The sequence below is a fragment of the Amblyomma americanum genome, chromosome 5 (genome assembly GCF_052857255.1).
Source record: "Amblyomma americanum isolate KBUSLIRL-KWMA chromosome 5, ASM5285725v1, whole genome shotgun sequence".
Classification (NCBI taxonomy): Eukaryota; Metazoa; Arthropoda; class Arachnida; order Ixodida; family Ixodidae; genus Amblyomma; species Amblyomma americanum.
Window position 1 is genome coordinate 122,185,687 of NC_135501.1, and position 24,510 is coordinate 122,210,196.

Consider the following 24,510-nt stretch of genomic DNA (forward strand, 5'->3'; position numbering starts at 1 on the left):
GTTTGCCCGTGCGGTGTGTATGACGTCTTCTTTTTTCAGTTCTGCAAATACGGAACAAATTCACGAACTTGCGCACCACCTTCACACGTGAGAAAACGAAGATTCAGAAGCGCTCTGGTGCCGGCACTGACGAAATCTATGAGCCCCGCTGGGTGCACTTTAGACGGCTACATTTTTTATCGAGTGGGTGTTCATCGGAGCCCAGCATTTCTACCATGGACACTGAGGAGGAAATTGAGGTAGGTTTAAAATATGATTTGGTTCCTGCAAATATTTATTCTTTGTTGGCATTGAACATTGCAATGTTATATATGGCAGAATACAGAGTTATACACGGTTCACATGACTTCAAGCAAATGCACAAGCAAATGTACAATCCGTCGTGCTCCTGAACAGCATTTTAAGACTCATGAATACATCTCGAGGAGGGTATCCTCCCCACATGCAGCCAAGACGCAGCTTCTGCCCATTAGGCATGTTTTTGACAGCTGTCTAAATGTTAACATGGCAGCACGACTCATGCTTCGGGCAAGTACTAAAGGCATACCAAGCCTTCAGAAAATGATTGCCAATTAAGAGCCGGACTGGTGATTACTGGTCATAAGAAAATGGATTATGCACTGAAGACTTTTTTTTCCTTTTATTTCGGCAGGTAGATTCTGCAGAAACCTTTCAAACCACTGGAACCTGAACAGATATCCACGCCTTCCAGCTGTGTTGACGCAGCTACAGGCAACCATGCAGGAAGTGTGGATGCCCAGTTCCAGGAGGATGCACCAAGGAACTCACGAACCAGGGCTGGGGAAAAAAGAAAAATTCAGGATGAAGAGAAAGACCAACGCAAACGTCTCCTCACATCAGCCGTAGAGGCATTAGAAAGTAGCCAGAGGCTGGCTGCTAAAGATGACTGCGACACCTTTGGCACTCTTGTAGCGCATGCCATGTGGCAAATACCCACAAAGCCTCAATGCCAGTTGGCCATGTTGCAGGTCTACCAGTCTGTAGTGAAGTGTAGTTTGTCCATTAATGGCACAAACACTAATGTTAATGTAACTGATTTGCAGCAAATATGATTACATACTATGACACCAGTCGCCACTGCCACCTGAGTTGACCTTCTTTATAGAAGTAGTCTTTAAAATCTTCTCTGATCCTTCGAGCCTCCTGGCTACAATTGCTTCCTCTTTTCTTGAGTGGCTGCACTGCGCCTGCTTGGCAGTCTGAATACCGCCACGTTCCCCGCCGTATATCTCCTGCAAAGAGCATTAAAACATCAAACTGACGTGACAGCTGTTTTTGATATTGAACTAGGTAACACTTACTCTGCAATATGAAATTGTTTCTCACAATTGTACCACAGAGATTCTGCATACATGCACCTGCATCAGGTCATGCTACAAGTTAAAAAGACCATTGTATGCAGTCTGCTTGCAGTGGATTTCAGAATAGTAGTATCAAATTACTTGCATGCATCCTTGGCTTGCATGGATGCCTATCCTACTGAACCATTTCTTGGGACATAAGCATTTTCTATATTCAATGGCAAATGATATATTATGACATACCTCATTAGCCTCGTCTAGCCCAGCTTAACTTGAGGAAAGGAATATTAGAACAAATGCTGCAACTGAGGAAATTAGTAATCTGTCTTGTTATAACAGGAATTTTTCCAAATTTCTGTTTCATGATAGAAAGCATTAGTTGTTTATACCACATAACACCCCAAACTTCACTTCTTTGTAATGATTAACAGGTTATTTAGATAAGGTTTCATATGGTAGATTAGACCAAAACTAAAGTATGGCTGCGTCATCACCTATAGATTCACAAACATAAATAGTATGCTGACACAGATCCCAGAGAATTGGCTGCACAATCATTCACTTCAAAGTTATGATCATAGTGAGAATTGGCTGCACAATCATTCACTTCAAAGTTATGATCATAGTTTGTCTAGACATTCTGAGAACTAAGTGCCATGATGAGTACTAAATGCAATTAACCAATAAATCTATTCTTGGCTACTGGTTAAGCTGAAAACACTTATAAGGACCAACAGAGGTCTTATCATCATCAGCTTTACACCCACTGCAGGGCAAAGGCCTCTGCCATGTCTCTCCAATTAACCCTGTTCTTTGCAATCTGCACCCACCATATGCCTGCAAACTTCCTAATCTCATAGGCTCGTCTAATCTGCCGCCCCTTGCTATGCTTGCCTTCTCTTGGAATCCCCTCCGTCACCCTTACGGACCAGCGGTTATCTTGCCTTCATAGTACATGCCCTGCCCAAGCCCATTTCTTCCTGACCAGGCGGGGGAAATCTTGTACCCATAAGAAAACCAGTGGGTACCCGTTGGCAATGGAGATCAAACCCAGCACTTCCCGAATGCGAGGCGGATGCTCTACCACAAGGCCACTGCTTTGGCCTTTGGATGGTGGGTTCCAGTCAAGGTTGGGAGGACTGATACTGAGAACCAAATATAAATGACTGTTGTCCTCAGTCACCCTACAATGCATACAAAACAGTGTTTGGGGTCCCTACCTTAGCTTTTTCACTTTTGGTCAACACAGCTAGTGCATGAAGAAGGTAACTGCAGTAATGTAACAGCAATTTTTGTACTATTTTTGTCATAGCTGCCTTCACTATATAATAACCTGCTTTATTGGTGCAGTTTACCAATACTTGCAGAACACTAGTGCTAAGAAAAAAAGCATTGTTTCCCTTGCTAAACTTTAAGTCCTTTTTATTTTTTAAACCACACTTGTTTGTAATGGTAGAAGCGCCTTACCGGTCAGGATGTCCTCCACATCTAAACTCTCAGAAGGCGTGTATAGCTGTCTGGTTCCCCTCCTTTGCCTCAGGTAATTGTGCAGCACAACAGTGGTCAGAACCATGCATCGGGCCCTTTGCACACTGTGACGTAAGGGTGCTCTGTAAATTTGCCAGGAATTAACAAGCACACCAAAGGCATTCTCAGCTGTCCTCCTTGCCCTGGACAATCTGAAATAAAGAAGGTAGTGAATATTTTTTTATCCTGTGTTGTAATCACAGCTTGCAGCAATGCGCAGACAAACAGTTGGGTGTGTAAATCCCACCGGTGGTACACTTGCTTTTCTTCCACTGCGTATAGTTAATTACCATATGTTAAACATGTACTGTGATAACCTTCCCTCCTTTAAGAACGACGAAGAAAAAAACTGTGCCATCTGTTTACGAGCATAACTTGCAGCAGTGTACACAAGGTTGTGCATAGCCCACAAATAAGCAAGACCTGTGAATAAATAATGAGAATGCATGGCTACAGGTGCGTAAGTACAACCAGCTAGATTTCAGTGCATATCAGCACCAATACATCATGTATGAATTTGACAGCTTTCCATAACTCGTGTTGCCACATGGGTACAGTTTGCCTCCAGACCTCTCTTGTCAAAGTGTGCTTTATTCATTCTATAAACGTGCACAGTGTTTAAATGCTACCAGCTTGCTGGCAGTACTCTGCCGATAAATAAGGCATTGTAACTTTACTAATACATAATAATTAGGCTCCTTTCTGCCAGTTTCGAGCATAGCTATGAGATGCAATTAGGCCCTGGAGCTCTCTCGTCAGATATTCCTAACATATCTAAAGTAATCATACACACAAGCTTAAGCATGCATACAATAAAACAAACTAATACTTAGTAAAATGCAACAAACTGGTACCTGTAATTGAGAATTCTCTTTTGGTGTTCGAGCTCTGCAATGGGGTAAGGCCTCATTAAATAAGGCTTGAGGCCAAATCCTTCATCCCCGACGATTACATAGGGGGCTAATGTGCAAAGAATTTGGAAGACGTGTAGGTGGTAGCAAGGTGTCCGGGTGTTCCTCTATTCTATTGCACAATTTTGCTTCACACCACACCCCACTATCATTCAAACGTCCATTCCGGCCTGCTTCGGCAAAAATGAAGTTCAGACCTGCATCTACAAGGGCCATTAGCACAATGCTGAATGTGCCCTTGTAGTTGCGGAACAGAGCTCCACTTTCTGGGGGAGGAGTGATTGTTATATGCTTGCCGTCGAGGGCACCAACACAGTTAGGGAATTGCCACAGTTCGGCAAAACCTTGGGCCACTGCACACCATTCCGCATGTGTTTTAGGAGTCTGTAAGAAAAATAAACATTTAGTAACATGAATTGAACAATATTCCAACACCAAAAAGAAAGGGGGGCCTGCAGCTGACAAGAAATTGCAGATGTAAAGTTTGTTCAAAAAGTAGCATTATCGGTAGCTACAGGGGTGTACTGGTGGGGTTGTACTAAAAGGTCAACTTTCCTGCCGATTTTGTGTGAACTTCGTTTCAGCCAAATCGCCAGCAGCAGAGCAGCAGCTTATCACTCTTGTGCACCCCATATCAGTGCACTGAAAACAGTATTGACTGAATGCCTTACTTAACAATAAATATCCCACCAATGCTTTGTGATAATGCAGGATGAAGTTATTTTTATGTGCTATCCATAGGTTATGTTGCTATATGCTTGCTATACCTGTGGTGGGAGTTAAGGGCTGATTAAATAGCTAACACAATTGTGCGGCATTCACATATATGTAGTACATGTTGAGAAATGGCTGCATGTCACAGCCATAGTGCGAAAAAAAAAGTGTAACGTGTTCTTACCTTCTCAACTTCGTCAACCAAAGCATAGTAGATGGCCTTGCACACATCGAGGAGAATGCCAGAGATGGTGTTGTGGGCCACGTAGAAAGCATACTGGAGAGACATCTCACTGTCTCCTGCAAAAGTATATAGTGACATGGTAGAATGGTATTTAATCCAGTGATGAGCCACTCTTGCCACCAAACATTAAACATCAACACATTTGATTTACAAACAATGGTGCTTTATATGCAGTTATTAAGTAATGTTGATCTAGGCACATGCTTTGCACAATTTTTCATCCAGTTCTACTTTGTATGACAATACACCATTTAAACAATGGTCAGCTTGGGTTTTCCAGGCAGATTATACATGCTAGCTGTGAATCACAATTGTCTTGAATTTAATCTCTTTTTCCAAAACACGTGTTCAGGGCAGTACGCTTGCAGTGAATTAGATTTTCTGGTCACAAATTTTTGTTTCACCTCGTAATAAATTTGGGTGCATTGTGGAAAAACGACACGCACGCAATGTTCTGAAGGCTCCTCGACAACTTGGTGACTGAGCCTATGTGATATTTCTATACATTTGGCTGCCAGCTGCACCAGAACAAAAAAAAAGTGCAACATTGTCATATAAAGGGTGTTGCATATAACCTGAACCAAGGATTTTAAAAAAGTGGCGCACCAGACCTGGGAGAAACCAACGGCATACAGTTTCTCGTGTGGCACTCCTCATAGTATATTTGAAATTCTGCTTAATAAGCTAATTATCTAAGATTAATTATGCAAACTTTCTCTTATTCGCTTTAGGATCATGTACCTTACCTTAAGTTGTAGAGGGGGGTTAAGAAAGGTAAAAATTGATTTTTGAGGAAAGGAAATTGCACACAGTCTCGCATATCTCGGTGGACTAACCGACTGTTAAGAAAGGACCAATTCAGTTATTTGCAGCAACGTATGTCCTACGTGGCCCTTTTTTCCGGCATTTAAAGCCCTCGAAATATGAAAAAAAATACCTAAGTAATTGCGCTGTTGCGCTACCGTAACGAAGTATTGCCGAGCATGTCCTGAGTGAACGAAGCATGCGCACTCACCCACTCAAAGTGTGCAGCCGACGCTGCTCTCAGCAGTCTTTAAAGTGCGTAGCACATTCTTCCTGAACAGGGAGAGCGCGCGCAGTGATCTGCGATAAGTGATAAGCAGGCCATCGAAAGCCAGTTAAGACGGAGCTTCTATTCAGCTATCGCATAGGCAAAACAAAAAACGAAGGGAAAGCAGCGAAGTCGCCTATTTCAAGGCAGCCTCCGTTTTTTTGTATTATGTAATTTATTTTCATCTTTTAGCAGCCTGCTGAACTGAGCGGCAGCCGCTCGCTTGGGCTCGGTCAGTGCGCCCGCAAAGGTGGTTGGTGGGTTCAGGCTCCTATTTGAATTGGTAGTTTTAATTCTGCGTTGTGTATAGCTAATTACCTGTTTCTAAAGAAAAAAAATCCCTGGTGTTTCACGGTTTCTTTGACGAGTCCAGTAAGTACCCTGGTTCCGTCTGTGCATTATGAAACTAGACGGACTCTTTCATATGCAAGTGAAAATAAAGTGGCCGCAATTGCTGGCGCTGCGTCGTAAAAACCTGCATCGCTTGGCAGCGACAGCTCGAGCGGCCAGAGTGACGCGATTGCACAAAATTGAGTTAGTCAGTGCGCTGCTTTCAAAATGTGTCAGCCTTAAAATAGTTAACCTGCGCTGCCTCATCCAGTCATGCAGGCGAACGAGCTTCATGCAGGCGAAACAGCTCGAGCAAATAAAATACGGACTCACCAGTTGCGAGGTAGCGTAGCTTGATGGCAAGCCGCTCTCCCGCCTGGATGGCCTCTCGGAAGGAGGTGTCCCGTTTTTCTATACGCGGTCTTATTTTGTTGAGGAGGTCTTCGAAGGCAGATGTGTCCATGCGGATCCATCTTCTATACGCCTCGCCGTCGTCCAGAGCAAGTTCGCGCATTAGATTTTCATAGGCGCCTTGGCGCTTTCGCCGTAGCAACCAGGGTTGCGCCCAGCACCCCCTTGGTTTTTTCTTCGGCGGCTCGTCAGTCGCCTCGAGCAGCAGCAATGCAGCAACAGCCGTGCCCGCTGCTTGAACGGCATCACCCATTGCACCGCCTCGCCGAGTCCGTGTCTGCGGCACAAAGAGACCATGCGAGCCGCGTGCGCGAAGCAGCCGCGTCGAGCATGTCAGGATAGGATGACGTCGTCGTGGTGTCGGCGCTGTTGTCGGCCGAATGTGACTCACAGGTCGGCCGACGGCTGCTATCTCGCCGACACGACGGCGATGCGCTCTTCGGATGACAATCGGCGCTCGGTCGGCGTCTGCGCGGTGTGACAGGCGCGCCAACGGCACGAAAATCGCTACCGCCGGCCGTCGCCAGACTGAAATCGGCCGATCGTCGGCCTAGTGTGACCGCGCCTTAAAGGAGGTTCCTACATCTGTTACACTATCTCTTTGATGTTTCTGAAGTCATCAGTGCTCATCTTTGGCAGGGCATTTTGAAGGCGAATCCTGCCCTCTGTCTCAGAAAGCTGTCGAACAGATATGTCGTACTGCCCACCAGCCATTTGCCGGTACTGTCCAAAACGACTCTCGAGTGGATCCGTTCGAACTTTCCCTACTAGGACGTACTTAAAATGAAGTTCACTTGTGCAGCATTTAACCAATGCCAGTAAGGATTGAGCAGATAGCCTTAGTGCACTCAATGTGTGCTGGGTAAGGACCCCAGTGTCATGACCATAAAATTCCCAGACATCAAGCAAGGTAATGAAACCATTCAGAAAAGCTACTTTTGGGTCATCTGTACTGCAAGACATGCGTTCTTCATAAACAGTACGATGATGGAAGCCTTTGTTTGGCGTTTTACGTTGACAATACTCCACCAACGAGGAATGATTTTGATGAAATCTGCTGTTGCTGCCTCATGTTGAAAATCAGCTTCACCACTGCGAGCTGCCAGGGCTGTGGCTACTTGCGGATTAAAAACCTGCAGTACCAGCTTCACATTTTCCCGTTCCAAGTTGCTCGGATTAAGTGCCTTGGATGTCAAGCCATACCCAGGCTTTATCAGTAGAGATGACTCCTCTTTATGTAAATCAATTCTTAAATGAAGCAGTCATTTTGCATTCAGCACAAACATCATTGTTTGAAAGCTCAAAGCATGGGTAGAAAAAGGAAATCCCCCCATTTTTCTGATTCACCAATTGTTTCTGATACACTTCAAAAGATGTACAGCATCTACCACATAAAATAATGGGCGATCTGGATCTGCCGGATGTGGATAAACACGACGAAGCATTGGCTTTGGCAGAAACATCTTCGTTACCTTTCTGTTTAGAGAGTTATTGTCACAAACAATGGCTATGACCCTGTACTCAATGTCTTCTAAGCGTATGATCACCTTCTTCAGTATGGCATGAAGTTGATCGCCCTGTATGGTTTTTACCGGAAGAATGTGTGCTACCTCCTTGAATGAGCTCAGCAGACTTTGTATCATAAACACGTGTACAGATGTGGCTGCCTCGCTGGAATTCACTGCAGCACCACATATGCTGCCCACCTTACACTCAAAACAAGGGTTGATATGAATTTCGTCAAGCATCAACGTCACTGTCTTTTCATGTGGCTGCAGATGTGTAAATCTCTGGGAAACATACTGAAGAAAAGTTGCATCACAAGAATCAATTTCTGGGCACATTTGTACAGATGAACACACTTTCCTGATAGTGCTCAGATGGGGCAAGGCTAGTGTACTTGTTTTTCTCAAATACTTGTAGGCATGCAGTGATATTGTGTGGAGAATGCATGCAAACACCATTACCTGTGTGCTGTACTGAATACGCTCTGCAGAGAGCAGTGTTAGATGTTCCTTTAAAAATTTTACAGCCCCTTTCTTGTTTTCATTAATACTTGCTTCCAATTTGTCTAGAAGGGAATTTACTGCAAGCGAGAGGTGACGAGAACTACAACGCTCGCCAGAATCATCAGACAGCATGCACAAGTTGTTCAAAATTTCCAACAAGGAGCTTACTTTGCAAACCGAGTCTGGTACAACAGCGCTACCAAGATTCTTGATCGCGGATCCTTCGTAGCAGGCTGAGACTTGGAGGTTTTCGAGCACTGTCAATGACGCCTTCATCGAAGGTTCACGATCGTTGGTGATGTTCAAAAACATCGTACACACTTCTTTATGAATCACAGTCCACTGTACTGACACTGAAGGCACTTGCAGGCGCGCCTTTAGTTCTTTGAGTGATTTTGTGTCTATAAAGCAGTGACTGTTGTGAATGGTCATGTCTTGTTTTCTTCCAGACCGTACCTATATACGGTACAGGCCAGTGATAAGCTTTCATTTTATAGTGATCGCACACTGTGGTAAAGATTGCGTAGATAGCAGTATCCGCAACGATTTTCTTATACCCCTTCACGTGGGCACTTTCGATTGTGATCGAGCCCTTGAGCGGGATCCGACTTTCAATCACGATGGAAAATGATCGCTGATATAGCGGTCTAAGGATCCGGAGTAAGAATAGTCCTAGTGCAACAGATGTCGCCATGTAGATCCGAAACAACAAACATTCGTTTCACATTTAGCAGGCAGTGCGCATCGCAGTGCGCAGGCAGTGCAGAGTGGGCTCGGCAGCAACGCATCGGAAACGATGTTCAGGAGTTTGTTCTTATATGCCTACTAAATGCTTCCGCAGCGATAACCGCTGCCTATTGCTGCTGCCTTGCCCACTATGCATTGCGTACTTTTTATCTGATGTCCGGTCATTCACAAAAGATCTATTGTCATGCGGTGACATTGAATCTAACCCCGGTCCAACACAGGAGGATTTGTTGCTTCAGCTTGTTTCAGGCCAAACCAATATGACTGCCTCTATTAACCAGTTGCTGGAAAAACGGACTACACTGGAGGATAAAATCGGAGGTTTATCTGTTCGCATTACCAACCTGGAAGACAAACTATCCTGTCTGGCATCTATAAGCAAAGTGGTCAGTGATCTAAAAGAAACGGTAGCTCAACTTGAGCAAGATAATTCATACATGCTAAAAAAAATTGATGATTTAGAAAACAGGAGTAGGAGAAATAACTTGATTGTTTATGGTTTGGAGGAGGGTGACGAAGAAACTCCTACCAGTCTTCAGAATGCGATCCGGAAAGAACTCTTTGAAGAAAAATTGAAAGTTGAAATCAATAGCGTAGAGAGGTGTCACAGGCTGGGAAAAAAGAAGAAAGATCAAAGCCGCCCCGTAATTATGAAGTTTCAGGACTACAGAGAAAAACTTTCGGTGTTACAGGCTTGTTCGGGGCTGAAAGGAACCAAATTCTCTGTGGCTGAAGACTTTTCCAGCCGAGTTCGTGAAATTAGAAAAAAGCTGTGGCAAAGCTGTGCAGTGGAGAAGGCTAACGGCGCTAAAGCCAAACTGATATTTGATAAGCTGGTTATCGACGGTGCTATGTTCGGATGGGACGAAGTGAAGAATGAGCCCTATCGTATATCTAAAAAGAGGGAATGACAGACGCATATTATGAACAAAAGGTTCACACTGATAAACGTCAACTGTCGAAGTATTGTCTGCAAAGCTACGCAACTTGAGGGCCTGCTGTTGACGTATGATGTAGAAATCGCTGCACTCACTGAAACCTGGTTGGGAAAAAATATTTTTGACAGCGAATTCGTACCACAAAACTACAAAGTTTTTCGCAAAGACCGAGATGGAAGGGGCGGTGGAGTGGCCATACTGTTCAAATCTTCACTGCAAGTCTTTAGAATGCCAGATATTGACGATGTAGAAGGCATCTTTTGTAAATTTTACAAAAACAATGTTCGTTACGTTTTAGGAGCCGTGTACAGGCCACCCAATTCCTCTGTAGCACTCCTAGCGAATCTAAAAAAATATATTGAGCGCCATATAAAACAGAATGATAGGCTAATGTTGACTGGCGATTTTAATTTACCAAACATAGACTGGACTGCCTTTTCGCATTCTAATAACATCATTGAGCAAACTATGCTTGATATTTCTATTGCCTTTGACCTGCTTCAGGTAGTTAAAGATCCTACTAGAGTCCACAATGGTTCATATTCAATTCTTGATCTATTTTTTGTAAATGGTACTGTCAAAGAAAATGTCGAATGCTATGTAACGACCGGTATTTCTGATCACAAAGCTGTTGTACTGACATTGATAAATGCAAACTTTGATCGCCGAAATACTGTCGGTTTCTTTCCTAATTTTTCTCGTGCACATGATGAATCTATTCTTGATATGCTCGACTTTCATTATGACCGCTTTATGAATTTTAATGGAAATGTGAATGACTTATGGCTATTTTTCAAAAGTGTTGTCTTTCAGTGTATTGAACGCTTCGTTCCAAAAATTGCAAAAAAGTCCCCAAAATGTAACCCTTGGATAACACGAGAGACATTACGCTCACAACGAAAGCTAAAAAGAATGAAAAAAAGGTTAAAAGCAGGAAACTATTCCCAAACGATCATTGATGAACAAACAGAAAAACTCAAACAGCTGATTGCCCATGACAAGGAAAAGTACTTTTCTACTCAGCTACCTACCTTCATTAAAACATGCCCTGAGAAATTCTGGAGGCAGATAACTCCAGCTTCACGATCTCATGATACTTTCAAAGTAAATGGAATATGTGAGCGTGGTGATGCTTTGGTGTCCACGGCTTTCAATGACTACTTCAAATCGGTGTTTACGCAGGATGACAGCTCTCTTCCTTGCTATTCCGTGAATTTGCCTTCAATTCCTGATGTTGTGATTTCCGAGGCAGGTGTTCTCAATTTATTATTGAAGCTTGATGTAAAAAAATCTCCCGGACCAGATGACATTCCCAACGCATTCCTGAAGTGTTATGCAGAATGGTGTGCCAAGTACTTATGCATCTTATTTAACAAATCACTAAATGAAGGATCATTACCGGATGACTGGAGAACGGCAAGAATCAAACCAATTCACAAAACTGGAGACATAGCATCTATTCAGAATTACCGTCCGATATCGTTAAAATCTACAGCATGCATGGTCTTGGAACACATCATTCATAAACATATAGCAGATTTTCTTGAACAAAACAATTTTCTAACTAATGCACAGCATGGCTTCAGACGAGGATTTTCCACTGCCACTCAGCTAGTACAAACTATACATGATTTTGCGCAGGCAATAAATGAAGGAAAGCAGACTGACGCTATATTTATGGACTTTAAAAAAGCATTTGATAAAGTTTCGCATAACAGACTTCTTCACAAATTAGGTAATGTACTAAAAAATGACAAATTACTTGCATGGATTACAGCCTACTTAAGAAACCGTCGTCAGTTTGTAGTAGTAAATAATTCCCCTTCCCCTCCAGTTCCTGTTGATTCCGGCGTTCCCCAAGGATCTGTTCTTGGGCCACTCCTCTTCTTGATTTTTATTAATGACATTGTCGATAACATCTCAGTTTCTGTTAGATTATATGCTGACGATTGTGTGTTATATGAAAAGATTACTACTACTGAGGACCAAGTACGGTTAAATAACGATTTCACTAAGATAATAACATGGTGTGACCAATGGCAAATGTGCGTTATGATAAAACAGTGTTCATGCGTATAACCCAGAAAAAGAAGCCTCTTTTGTTTAACTATACTGCTAAAAACAAAGTTCTCTCTCAAGTGAATACTTACAAATACCTAGGTCTGCGGATCTGCAATAACCTCTCCTGGACAGAGCACATTGACAACGTTACAGCTAATGCCCTACGCAAACTATTTTTCCTCCGACGTGCTCTGAAGCTCGGCCCCCCCAGTGTACGTTCACTTTCGTATAACACTATTATTCGCCCTATGTTAGAATATGCCGTCATAATCTGGGATCCTTCCACTAAATCTAACATTGCTAAATTAGACAGAGTCCGAAAGAAAGCAGCGCGGTTTATTTACAATTCATATAACCGCACATCTATCACTGCACTTCTTAATCAAAGTGGTTTGCTTCCAGTCTCTCATAGAAATCGCATCTGTCGTCTAAAATTTTTATTTCAGTTAATCAAAGGTCAGTACAATATTGACACATCCAATATTATATCGTTCTCCTCAGGGTACAACACAAGACAACGCCATGATTTTACAGTAACACCATTAAACGCACGAAATAACACCTTTAAGTACTCTTTTTTCCCCAGAACGATTACAGACTGGAATAATCTAACTAATGATGCAGTAACCCAAACTTCACTAAAAAGGTTTGAAAGCCACCTTTAACTTTTTTTATAATGTCGTACCGCTACATTTCTTTGTTTCATTGTTTCTTGATCTTAAATTGTTGATCAATTGTTCTTGATTGTTTGCTTGTTCCTGAGGTCATTTTTGTTGTTTCCAGAATTTATGTATTGTGTGCCCACCCCTGCAAAGGTCTTGTAAAAGATCGCAGTATCAATAAATAAAATAAAAATTTGCCAAGTTGGCAGAAAAAAGTCCTTGTATATTACTTTTGTCCAGAAAAAACTTTTCAATTTGGTATTATGGCTAACAAAGTGTACTTATAAATGCCGATCACCTGAAATTCTCTGAAATACATCATGTTGACGGTATTGAAACAGATATGAGAAACGTATTAGCATTTGTTAAACTGCAGTCTAAAACAACCTTTTTTGTTTATGTTTTAGGCTTCTCTCTTTTTCTGTTCATTTCCTAGCACTCTATGACACCTAAAAAGCACACAGGTTTCGAACGCAATCGGAAAGCTCGATTGCGATGCTCTGATGGCAGTCAACTACACATGATCGCGGCTCAAACGCAATTCCGCACCTTGATTACGATGTTCCGATGGCTGTCAACTATTCCTAAATGCGGCTCAAACGATATCTGTGCATGTTGTGGCCCGATTAGGATCTGACCAACCACGATAAAAACTGCACGCTTCCCATGTGACGAAGGTATTTTCACGTGGTCGATTTCAACATCAAGAGCGGAAATGCGTTTCACCCACGTGAGAAAATGAAAACTGTTTCAAAGAACACAACTCTCCCCTCAATTCGAATACTATGTTTTGGAGATGAAGCTATCTAGACCGAGCCGAGGATGACGCTGTGTGTTGGCCATTTAGTGTCATGGGATGCATTTGGTGGCCAAGGAAAAAAAGAAAGATGGGCTCGCCCGGGTTTTGATCCCGGACCCTCTAGCACCCTAAGCGAGAATCATACCCCTGGACCAACGAGCTTTTTATTTTTTCTTTATTGCCAAGCTTCGACAACTTACACAAACACAACCAAATTTACATGATACCCCTTTCAGGAGGGAATCTGACACTCGGCCAGCCGCTGCTGCTAGCTTCGTCATGTTATAGTCCCTCAGGGACACCAAGAACTCTACCCTCGAGAGCCATTCAGGAACTTGATCGGCCGTTTTTTTTATTTCAGTGAACCAGTGCACACTCTCACGAAAGTAAACTCGGACAGGCCTCGCATCCGGTTCACAGTAGCATCCAGCCATTCGTGAGCGCCAAATAGCGTGGAGATCCAAAAGCAATATTGTGTCATAAGGTACGCCATCTTCGTTTTGTAGAGGCAAATAACGTATTCCGTATGTGTCTAGAGGCAAGTCTTTTTTGAGCGTTCTTTGCAGGAGATCCCAGAAGTAGACGCCTTCCCAGCTGTGCAAGAATACATGATCAATTGTCTCTGGTTTCTTGCTAATCAAACAATTTGAGCCCCAAGGTGGAAACATTCTCTTTTTCTCTATAAATGTTTTCACAGCGAGTGTTTCTGTGTGTAACTAGAAAAAGATTGAATTAGCGGCCTGTTGTACCTGCATTTTCTTCACCCGGTTCAACACATTACCACCTGGCCTCCATGCTACATGGCCCTCTACAATGGTTCAGACAGAACAACACGTAAATCCTGATAGTGTTTTCCTTTTTTTTACAGTAGAGAGGTACTGCTGAGAAAAACGAGCAGCTACAAAAATCTAACGCTCATTACCACTTCTCTGCTGTATCCAAAAATCCGACCTTGAATGTTTTGTTCCCACAATCCATTCTGGTAACGCACGGCCCAGCCTTACTTGACAGATTGTATGCAAAAAAGGGTCACTCACGTCACGAAAAAATAAAAACCTGCTTAAGATTTTGGAGCAAAAACAGATGGCCCAGGCCTAGCCCTCCATCTTTTACACTTCTAAACATATTTGTGTTTGTGTGGCTGCATCATTCCCAGCTCGAGGCCCAGACAAACACTGCAAAAATGCGGTTAAGTTTCTGCACATTAGTTCATGAACAGTGCAGTAGCTGCATCACGTACCCCAGCTTGCTGATGAAGAATGTTGCCCACTGTAACCTTCGCGAAAGTCGATAACCGAGCCCCCTTTCCATGTCAGCTTTTGCATGTGTCTTCCAACAGGCCTTTCGAATTCGGTTCGCTGCCTCGATAGCACTCTAGTGGGACCCCTATGTACTTCATTGAGGTCGTCACCCAGGACACACTCGCAAAGTTAACTGGAGTCGTTATTCGCAATACCAGAAGCCAACACATTTTGCCCAATTTACTCAACTTCCTGTCGATTGACTACATTGCCGAACACAATCGATGGGTTTTCTTATGCTCTCATAATCGACCGCGAAAACAGCTACGTCGTCCGCATAAGCCAGCAACTTAATTTCGATCGCTTGTAGCCTAAAACCTTGAATACCGTCATTCTGTATTTTGCTGAAACACAGGGCTTTTATGTATATACCAAACAAAAGAGGGCAGAGGGGACAGCCCTGTTGCACCAACCGCTTCACGCTTATGGGGGCCCCCAAACTCTCATTTATTATTAGTCAAGTTGTGCAGTTGCGGTACGCCATGGCCACTGCCTCCCTGATGACTGATTCAACATTCACTTGATCCAGAATTAAAAGCAAAAGTTCATGTACCACGCAATCAAAAGCCTTTTGCAGGTCGTAACTGAAGAATAGCAACATGACTGTCTTTAACATTGCAACGCTCAAGAACACATCTTGCTTTGTGAATGTTAGACATAATAGAACGGCTTTTGATGCCACACGTCTAAAGAGCACCTACTATCACATCCATTACCCTTTGTAACTGCCTTGCTAGCACCTTCATAAATATTTTGTAGTCCACGTTCATGAGTGAAATCGGCCTGTAGGCTGTAACCTGCTTTAACATTTCGCTGTCTTCTGTTTTCGGAATTAGGAAGTGTGAGATAAGCCAAAAAAAGGAGGTAGTGCTTTTAATTCATATCCATCTTTATTGATACAGTAAAAGAGTGCAGTTATCAAAGGAGTGCAGTTAATGAGTGCAGTTAGCAAAGTGATTAAATAAGTGCAGTTAGCAATGAAGAAATGTCTTGCTTAAAGGCTTTATAGAAAGACGCACTTAAACCATCTCGTCCAGGCGACTTACATGAGTTTAAATTGTCGATGCTTTTTGCACTTCACACTTGGTAATTGGTTCCTCTAATATCTGTTTCTGTTCATCACCTATTCTTGGCATTGCTCCTAGAAACTTGTCGGTGAATTTGTCATTGTCTACGTCATGTTTTGCGAAAAGCGACATAGTATTCCCCTAAAGCTTGCTTTACATGCGTTTCGTCATCTGCTGACACCTCCCCATTCAATCTTATCAACCCGATTACGCTCAGCCCGGGCTTTTTCCATGCCCAATGCTCGTTTTGTTGGTGCTTCAATGAAAACCGCCTCTTCGTCTCTCGCACGCACCAGCGCACCGTGATAACGCTCTTCCATAACTTCTATCTTTTGTTTAATTTTCTTTACGTCATCAATCCACAGACCCTGAGCTTTACTCTCCTGCGCGATTAGTTTCAACAGCAGTTCCAAAATTCTTTTCCTTAATTTTTTCCTCTTTTTTCATGCAACAAATCTTTTCAATTGCTTTCATTTTAATTTGCTGCTCAGATAGTTCCCACTTCTTCCATAACTTTTCTCTTGAATTAGGCACTACTTTGCAAATTTCTTCTTTTATGTTGTCATAAAAACATTCGCACTTTAACAACTTGTCATTAAATTTCCACAAGTTCCAATTAAATGCATTGTCTTGTTTTCCTATGCCTAGCATACATTGTACCAAACAGTTGTCTGAAAAACGACACAGGTACAATCTTGTAATTGTTACATCTTGGAAGCAGGTCTACTGCCATATAAATACGGTCCAGACGTGCGTGACTTGACAGCTGAAAGTGCGTAAATTGCACATCTCGCTCGCTTTCTAAACAGTCAGCCACATCTTCAATACTCCATTTATCTACCAACGCGGGCAGTATTTCAGTGCTTTTGTCTCTGAATATGCTATCGCTTGTTTTGTCACGTGCCGCCAAGACACAGTTGAAATACCCATGACGATCAATTGCCTTTCAACAGTACAGTACTGCTCAATGCTTTCGAAAAAGGCTGCCCTCTCATCGACCTTGTTAGGTGCATAAATGCAGATTATTCTACACCCCACATCCAAGTAGGCATAATCAAGCACAATAAATCGTCCATTAGAATATGTCGCACGAACCTGAACAACCAGTCCCGGTAGCTTTTTACAAAATAGCACACACCCAGCCAACCTTCCAACTGCATGAGCAACTACCGCGTAATACCTAGAAGTGAAACGCTCCACCATGCTCCCGGTTTCTTCCTCTCCGTCTACTTCAGTTTCTTGTACCGCAAACACATCAATGGCGTAGTCAGTTTAAGTCGATACACTTGGCTCCGTTTTCTTTTCCTCGCCAACCCCCTTACATTAAGTGTGGCTATTTTCAGGCAAAGTAGAGGATCCATTTCGACAAAAAGAAAAAGAGACCGAGAGCATGGCGCTTACCTTTCACGTCCAGCGTATTGCTAGACGCTTTGTTTAACACCCGGGTCATCGGGTTGGTCGCTGTGGCCTTGCCGCAAAGGTGAACTTGCGGCGACTCGCCTCTCAGCTGAAAAGTTCGGGCGCGGTTTGAAAGCAGGCCTCCGGGCCTGAGCAGTTTTCGCTGGAAGCTCCTCTCCACTGGCTGTAGTTTCGTTGGCCTCTTCGTTGTGAATCGGTTCATGAGGACGCTTTACGGGCGCAGTAATGGTCGCAAGCGGCCATCGCCGTCATCCATCCCCTACTCACACACAGGTAGGGGCACCTCAGTTTTTGAAGCGCCTGCAGATCCGCCGTCCTCTGCCATTTTGGTTGCCATAGATCCTGGCGGTTCCGGCTCCTCCCCTTGGTCACTGGGCGTCCCAGTGTCCTCTGCCGAAGACGGTAAGGAAACCGTGGCTACTGCTACCTTGTCAGCTTCCCCTGCACCCTTAGCCACCTCCTCAGCTTCAGCGGCATCCATTTGCAACTCCGCCTTTTAGTCGTTGACCGCAGCTCCTGTTGCCGATGCGTAGGTCCGAACGCAATCAGTGTCGCCATGACCGAAACGCTTGCATTTCGTACAGCGAGGAATCTTGCATTCTCGCCGCACGTGCCCAGTGCCGCGGCAGCGCAGGCATTGCATAGGCCTACCAGGCACAACCACAAGTGCCAGCTCTCCCGCAACTCTTAGCTGATGAGGGATACCTTCAACTGTAACACCTGGCTTCATCTTAAGTAGAACAGTCCTTGTAGAGGCTTTTTCCTTCGTATTTTGAACTCGCCAACGTTCACGGGTCACTGCGGTGACCTTTCCGAACGCTGCAAATGCCCTCATCATCAACACCGCGGAGCATCCAATGCAGCCGTAGTTTAACATCTTGGTCCTCAGGGTCGATGATCATGCACAGCCCCTTATTTATTTGCATTTCCTTCACGGTGAGCAGCCGCTTGGTTGCCTCAGAAGTGCTCAGGGCCACCGCCCATAAGTGGTCAACTTGGTACGCCCCACAGCAACCACGCCAGGGAGGGTTCCTGTCTTGGCCAGGGCGTTTCGAAAGTCCTCTACTTTGAAGGGCCAAAGACGCACATCGCCATGAAGAAAAACAGCATTTAACTCCACACGTCCGGTAGGCAAAGTTGGCAAAGGAACTTGGTACTCGTCATCTGCAGCTGCAGCATTCCTGTTCCCGCGGTCGGCCTGGGCATTACCCCCTGAACAGCTTTCAGGCCTGCGCGTCACGTGACGCGACGTCAACGACGTCACTGCGTGCTGGCTGAGGGCTGCAAGCGATTGCCGCGCAACTGCCTCGCGGGAACCTCGCGGGAACTGATGCCACAGACAGGCTCATCAACCGCCAGGTCCGCGCGATTTATCAGGGCACAGACAAATAATTAAGATTACGGGCAGAATTATACATATTTATTTATCACAGCAGACTCTCTGTATCCATATTTAGATATTTACGACTGCACATCATTTGCAGCCAAAATACATGACAGACAGAAAACAATATTGCGCTGTTATGTAGACGGATGTTGCCTTTTATACTGCGTGCTGTAAAATCGTAAACAACTGACAGCGGAAACAAGTTGTTGCACCGATAAGAGATATACACAGTTACAATACCAATCTGTATAATAAAGTAGGCCCTGTGGCACGGTGCGAGTTTCAGATGAATGAGAGGAAGCAGAACAAAGCACATTGCAATGCCAAGAGGTAGAAAACGAAAACCATACTCGCATCTTAACTGTAGGTTAGAAGAAAATATTATTTCATCCATTTTTCAGAGTACATGGCCGCCCTTCAGTGGCATAAAACAACATGTTACTTTGTAGAGTCGAAGACATGCAAAGAAACCACAGTACATTAAACACACTTGTGACTAAACTGTGGACTAGGTTGTAATAAATGACACAAAGAACCACTTATTTCACTGCTGCAGATATAGGAATGCACAATGAATCCAGTGCACAAACTGCATTGCACAATAATATATACAATAATACATAATAGACAATGCAACAATAGTGCAATAATAGACTACAGAAGAAGAGCACATACGGACAAAAGGTGTGACAAATAAGTCATTCACCTACCACAGCAGGCACTGTCTAAGGTTCAGCTCAGTAAAAAAACAACATTGCACTTAATTGCCAAAATACTTTAAAATTTCATCTTAAAAACCAAGCTGTCATTTTAACTCTGGGCTAGAAAGCATGCATCACACAAACAAAAGAAGGCTCATTGCACTATAACAGGCAGAAGTTCGCCAAAGAAAGCACATGAGGAAACTGCAATAAAGAACCTGCAGTGCAATTTAAAGTAAATAAATGTTCAGTGTACAAGTTATGGAAAATTACTTTTCAAGAAAGGTTTGGGCTTTTCTGTTTTTTGCCTTCTGTTCTTTTATATGAAGTTGATCATTCCTTTGTTTGCATAACTTGTTAAGCATTATGTTTGCTGCACAGTTTGCAGCAAGTGTGACAAGGAGCTCGTAGTTGTGCCCATTTTCACATGCATCTATGTCCTCAAGCCTCGGTAAATTGTTGAGCGTCAGTTGCCGAACGACAGTCCTTTGGTTGGGCCCATGGAGGAATTGTGTGCAGGCACTTTGTGTCACAAGCTTTGTAACTACAACCTGCCTGTACATGACTATTGTAATCACAAGGGGAGAGGGAAACTTGAGTCCACCTCGGTCCAGTTGTGCGATTAAGGAATGGGTGTCTTCCATTTCGTCTCATTTCCGGTAACAACGAAGTGTCCTCGGCAACTTTCACACTTTAAAACTTTCATTGTAGCATGCGCACAATAGCCGCCAACATAACCAATAACCGGCATTCGTTCTCTGACTGCATCAAGGTCAGCATCTACAACTTGAACACTAAAGGAGGTTCCTACATCTCTGACACTGTCTCTTCGATGTTTCTGAAGTCATCAGTGCTCATCTTTGGCAGGGCATTTTGAAGGCGAATCCTGCCCTCTGTCTCAGAAAGCTGTCGAACAGATATGTCGTACTGCCCACCAGCCATTTGCCGGTACTGTCCAAAACGACTCTCGAGTGGATCCGTTTGAACTTTCCCTAGAAGGACGTACTTAAAATGAAGTTCACTTGTGCAGCATTTAGCCAATGCCAGTAAGGATTGAGCAGATAGCCTTAGTGCACTCAGTGTGCTGGGTAAGGACCCCAGTGTCATGCCCATAAAATTCCCAGACATCAAGCAAGGTAATGAATCCATTCAGAAAAGCTACTTTTGGGTCATCTGTACTGCAAGATATGCATTCTTCATAAACAGTACGATGATGGAAGCCTTTGTTTGGCGTTTTACGTTGACAATACTCCACCAACGAGGAATGATTTTGATGAAATCTGCTGTTGCTGCCGCATGTTGAAAATCAGCTTCACCACTACGAGCTGCCAGGGCTGTGGCTACGTGCGGATCAAATTTAAAGACCTGCAGTACCAGCTTCACATTTTGCCGTTCCAAGTTGCTCGGATTAAGTGCCTTGGACGTCAACCATACCCAGGCTTTATCAGTAGAGATGACTCCTCTTTATGTAAATCTCTCAATTCTTAAATGAAGCAGTCATCTTGCATTCAGCACAAACATCATTGTTTGAAAGCTCAAAGCGTGGGTAGAAAAAGGAAGCCCCCGCATTTTTCTGATTCAGCCAATTGTTTTTGATACACTTCAAAAGATGTACAGCATCTACCACATAAAATAATGGGCGATCTGGATCTGCCAGATGTGGATAAACACGACGAAGCATTGGCTTTGGCAGAAACATCTTCGTTACCTTTCTGTTTAGAGAGTTATTGTCACAAACAATGGCTATGACCCTGTACTCAATGTCTTCTAAGCGTATGATCACCTTCTTCAGTATGGCATGAAGTTGATCGCCCTGTATGGTTTTTACCGGAAGAATGTGTGCTACCTCCTTGAATGAGCTCAGCAGACTTTGTATCATAAACACGTGTACAGATGTGGCTGCCTCGCTGGAATTCACTGCAGCACCACATATGCTGCCCACCTTACACTCAAAACAAGGGTTGATATGAATTTCGTCAAGCATCAACGTCACTGTCTTTTCATGTGGCTGCAGATGTGTAAATCTCTGGGAAACATACTGAAGAAAAGTTGCATCACAAGAATCAATTTCTGGGCACATTTGTACAGATGAACACACTTTCCTGATAGTGCTCAGATGGGGCAAGGCTAGTGTACTTGTTTTTCTCAAATACTTGTAGGCATGCAGTGATATTGTGTGGAGAATGCATGCAAACACCATTACCTGTGTGCTGTACTGAATACGCTCTGCAGAGAGCAGTGTTAGATGTTCCTTTAAAAATTTTACAGCCCCTTTCTTGTTTTCATTAATACTTGCTTCCAATTTGTCTAGAAGGGAATTAACTGCAAGCGACAGGTGGCGAGAACTACAACGCTCGCCAGAATCGTCAGACAGCATGCACAGGTTGTTCAAAATTTCCAACAAGGAGCTTACTTTGCAAACCGAGTCTGGTACAACAGCGCTACCAAGATTCTTGATCGCGGATCCTTGGTAGCAGGCTGAGACATGGAGGTTTTCGAACACTGTCAATGATGTCTTCAACCAAGGTTCACGATCATTGGTGATGTTCAAAAACATCGTAGACTTTACTTTATGAATCACAGTCCACTGCACTGACACTGAGGCCACTTGCAGGCGCGCCTTTAGTTCTTCGAGTGACGAAAATTGGTTTCTCTCCTGCTCCGCTCCATATGACGCCAGTGATCCTTTGACCGCACGGGCGAGTTGGGAAGCTTCTAGTCTGCTCCTCTTAGCATCAGGTGCTTCTCTCTTGCCGTTGTCTCGTGCTGAAAGGTAGGAAGGGCAGTTGGGAAATACGGTAGGCACCGATCCGCGGCGCAACCGTCGTACTGGCAATCGAACTGTACGAACATTTCCTGTTCTTGGAGCCGTGTACGATGTTGTCTCGATGCATGAAGCGTCGAAATGATCGGCGCAAACCTGCACAAACGTGCAAATGTTTCTTAACCATCTCAGAGTCTAAGCATGTTTGCAGCAAAGAAATGTGGCCACTATCAATCTATCTGGGCTTCGGAAGTATCACAATAAACGTGCTAATTAAGTAAAAGCAACCAGGAGCACATAACAGTACCATAAACATTACTCGCCTTAGTGTACGAAGTGGGCACGAAGTCCTTCCTTGGAATGGCGCGTAACCACTTCTTGAAAGTGTCGTCTTTTGGGAAAGAAAACACTTGTATCTTCCTGCCCGTATCGTAATTGCCGGTGCACCCCGGCACACAACACTTGTTCGGCATTTTAGTGTCCAGTGCACATCGCACACGAAAACACGGAAACAAAATTTCCACAAAAAACGACGAGAGATGACAATCGCGACCACGCCGCTGCAACCAACCGGCCCGCGCGGCGCAGGGAGCGTGAAAGAAAGAACAGCAGGGACTAAAATCATGTCGCTGGCGATGCGGCTTCTGCAAGTGTCAGCCTGCCGGATGTGACGTCAAAATTTTGGGCGTAGGCCTGAAAGCTGTTCAGGGGGTAATGGCTGAGGTCGACCATTTGGGGGGGGGGGGGGGGGGGCGTAAGGCAGTCGAGATGGATAGTGAGGTTGTGGATATTGACTGCCATGGCAGAACAGCCGTCTATGATATGGTCAATAGTGGGGGCCAGCCGTTGGAGGGCGTCCTCTTTTTTTAGAGATACGAGCGTCAAAGGCATAGATTTTGGCATTACTGTCGGAGGTGGAGGGTGGGGGAGCCTTGCGCTTAATGCATTTGGGCTGGTCGGTGTTCATGTTAGAGTCATTGGCATGATCGGGGTTGGGAACGCGAGCCATCTGCTGCGGCTGCGGTTTTTGGTGTGCCTGTGCAGACTCCAGGCTGTGAATTTTAGTGTTGGCCTGTGCCAACTGGAGCTATAGTTTTTGACCATGTCTGCCAGTTTTCTTACCTGCGAATTGGCCAATTGGCTTTTAGCTGGTGGAGTCTTCCACCCGATTTGCTTGGCGGGCTTGCTCTCCGGCCTGGTCTGAGAGTTAGCCCGGGAATCCCGAGAGCGTGATGAGGAGCAGCTATGGCTGTTGTGGCTGGAGCTTTTGCTTTGCAGTGGCAGGAAAGAGTCATCTTTTGGGGGTCGTTGTTGGTTGTTGCCTCCTCGGGAACGTGACTGGCGGCCATGTGACAAGGTTCCAGAGTCAGTATCCGTGGACGATTGGGATGATTTGGGCCAGTTGGTGGCCACAAAACGGTATTTGCAGCTCCTGCTGCCGGTGGGATGTGGGCCTTTGTACACGATGCACGTGGCTTGAGGCTCATGGGTCACGCTGCAGCGCTGGCAAGAGGGTTGGCATGGTTGGGGGTACACGTCCGCTCTGTGGCCGAGCTTGCGACTGTTGAAACACGCCTCCGGGTGCCCCTTGTAAGGGAACACCTCGAAGGTATCGGGAAGGAATGTATCGGGGAAGCTTGGTGTTAGCGAAAGTGACAACAAAGTGTCGTGTCTGGCCCATACGGCGCGCAGCAACAATGGGGAGGTCGGAGTTGCGAGCCCGAAGCTCAGCGAGGATTTCAGCATCACTTTCATAGCTGTAGGCCTGGTACAGAATCCCCCGCATGGAATTGTCCGGCGCTGTGGCATAGGCGGCGACTGGTAAATCTGTATTGTCGACCTTGATGGTTTGGAACAAGGCATAAGATATTGCACGAGCACGGTCAGGCGTGCTAACTGTGACTGTTGTTAGTGGGGTGAGTTTGGACCTGGTCGGCAGTTACTGCCAAGCGTTTGTCAACTTTGGTGGCTTTGTAGATGGCAACAGCCAGTCGTGCGGGGCCGACGGTGTGGAGGTTGAGTGTGCCCTGCGGGCGGAGGACCATCTTGAGGTTTTTTGAAGGCAGGCAGGGAAGCGGACGCTTCTTGGTTGGCGGTGGAGGGCGGCCGCGGTTTCGGGATAGC

The 24,510-nt window shown here is 44.6% G+C and overlaps 2 protein-coding genes across 8 annotated transcripts in view; one reads left to right on the top strand and one right to left on the bottom strand.

Moving 5' to 3' along the window:
* The window catches only part of LOC144132655 (uncharacterized), a 197,001-nt gene that overhangs the window by 49,652 nt on the left and 122,839 nt on the right, over nt 1-24,510 (top strand). The window lies entirely within an intron of this gene.
* On the bottom strand, nt 626-7,457 carry LOC144132650 (uncharacterized). Of its 5 annotated transcripts, XM_077665219.1 has the most exons (7): nt 6,454-7,452; nt 4,659-4,774; nt 3,704-4,144; nt 3,167-3,272; nt 2,790-3,001; nt 1,082-1,253; nt 626-798 (listed from the first exon to the last, which is right to left on the bottom strand). In XM_077665219.1, the coding sequence occupies exons 1-3, from the start codon at nt 6,782-6,784 to the stop codon at nt 3,785-3,787; spliced, it is 807 nt and encodes a 268-aa protein (XP_077521345.1). In that variant the 5' UTR covers nt 6,785-7,452; the 3' UTR covers nt 626-798; nt 1,082-1,253; nt 2,790-3,001; nt 3,167-3,272; nt 3,704-3,784. The 5 variants fall into 5 exon arrangements, with proteins under 5 accessions (XP_077521345.1, XP_077521344.1, XP_077521343.1 ...); XM_077665218.1 differs by having other exon boundaries at nt 3,167-4,144; XM_077665217.1 differs by lacking the exon at nt 3,167-3,272 and having other exon boundaries at nt 6,454-7,450.

Coding starts and splice junctions, on each gene's coding strand:
- LOC144132650 (XM_077665219.1), bottom strand. CDS start 6,784: ATGGGTGATGCCGTTCAAGCAGCGGGCACGGCTGTTGCTGCATTGCTG. Junction 4,775..6,453: donor GCTACGCTACCTCGCAACTG/GTGAGTCCGTAT, acceptor ATACTTTTGCAG/GAGACAGTGAGATGTCTCTC. Junction 4,145..4,658: donor TGGTTGACGAAGTTGAGAAG/GTAAGAACACGT, acceptor TTTTTCTTACAG/ACTCCTAAAACACATGCGGA.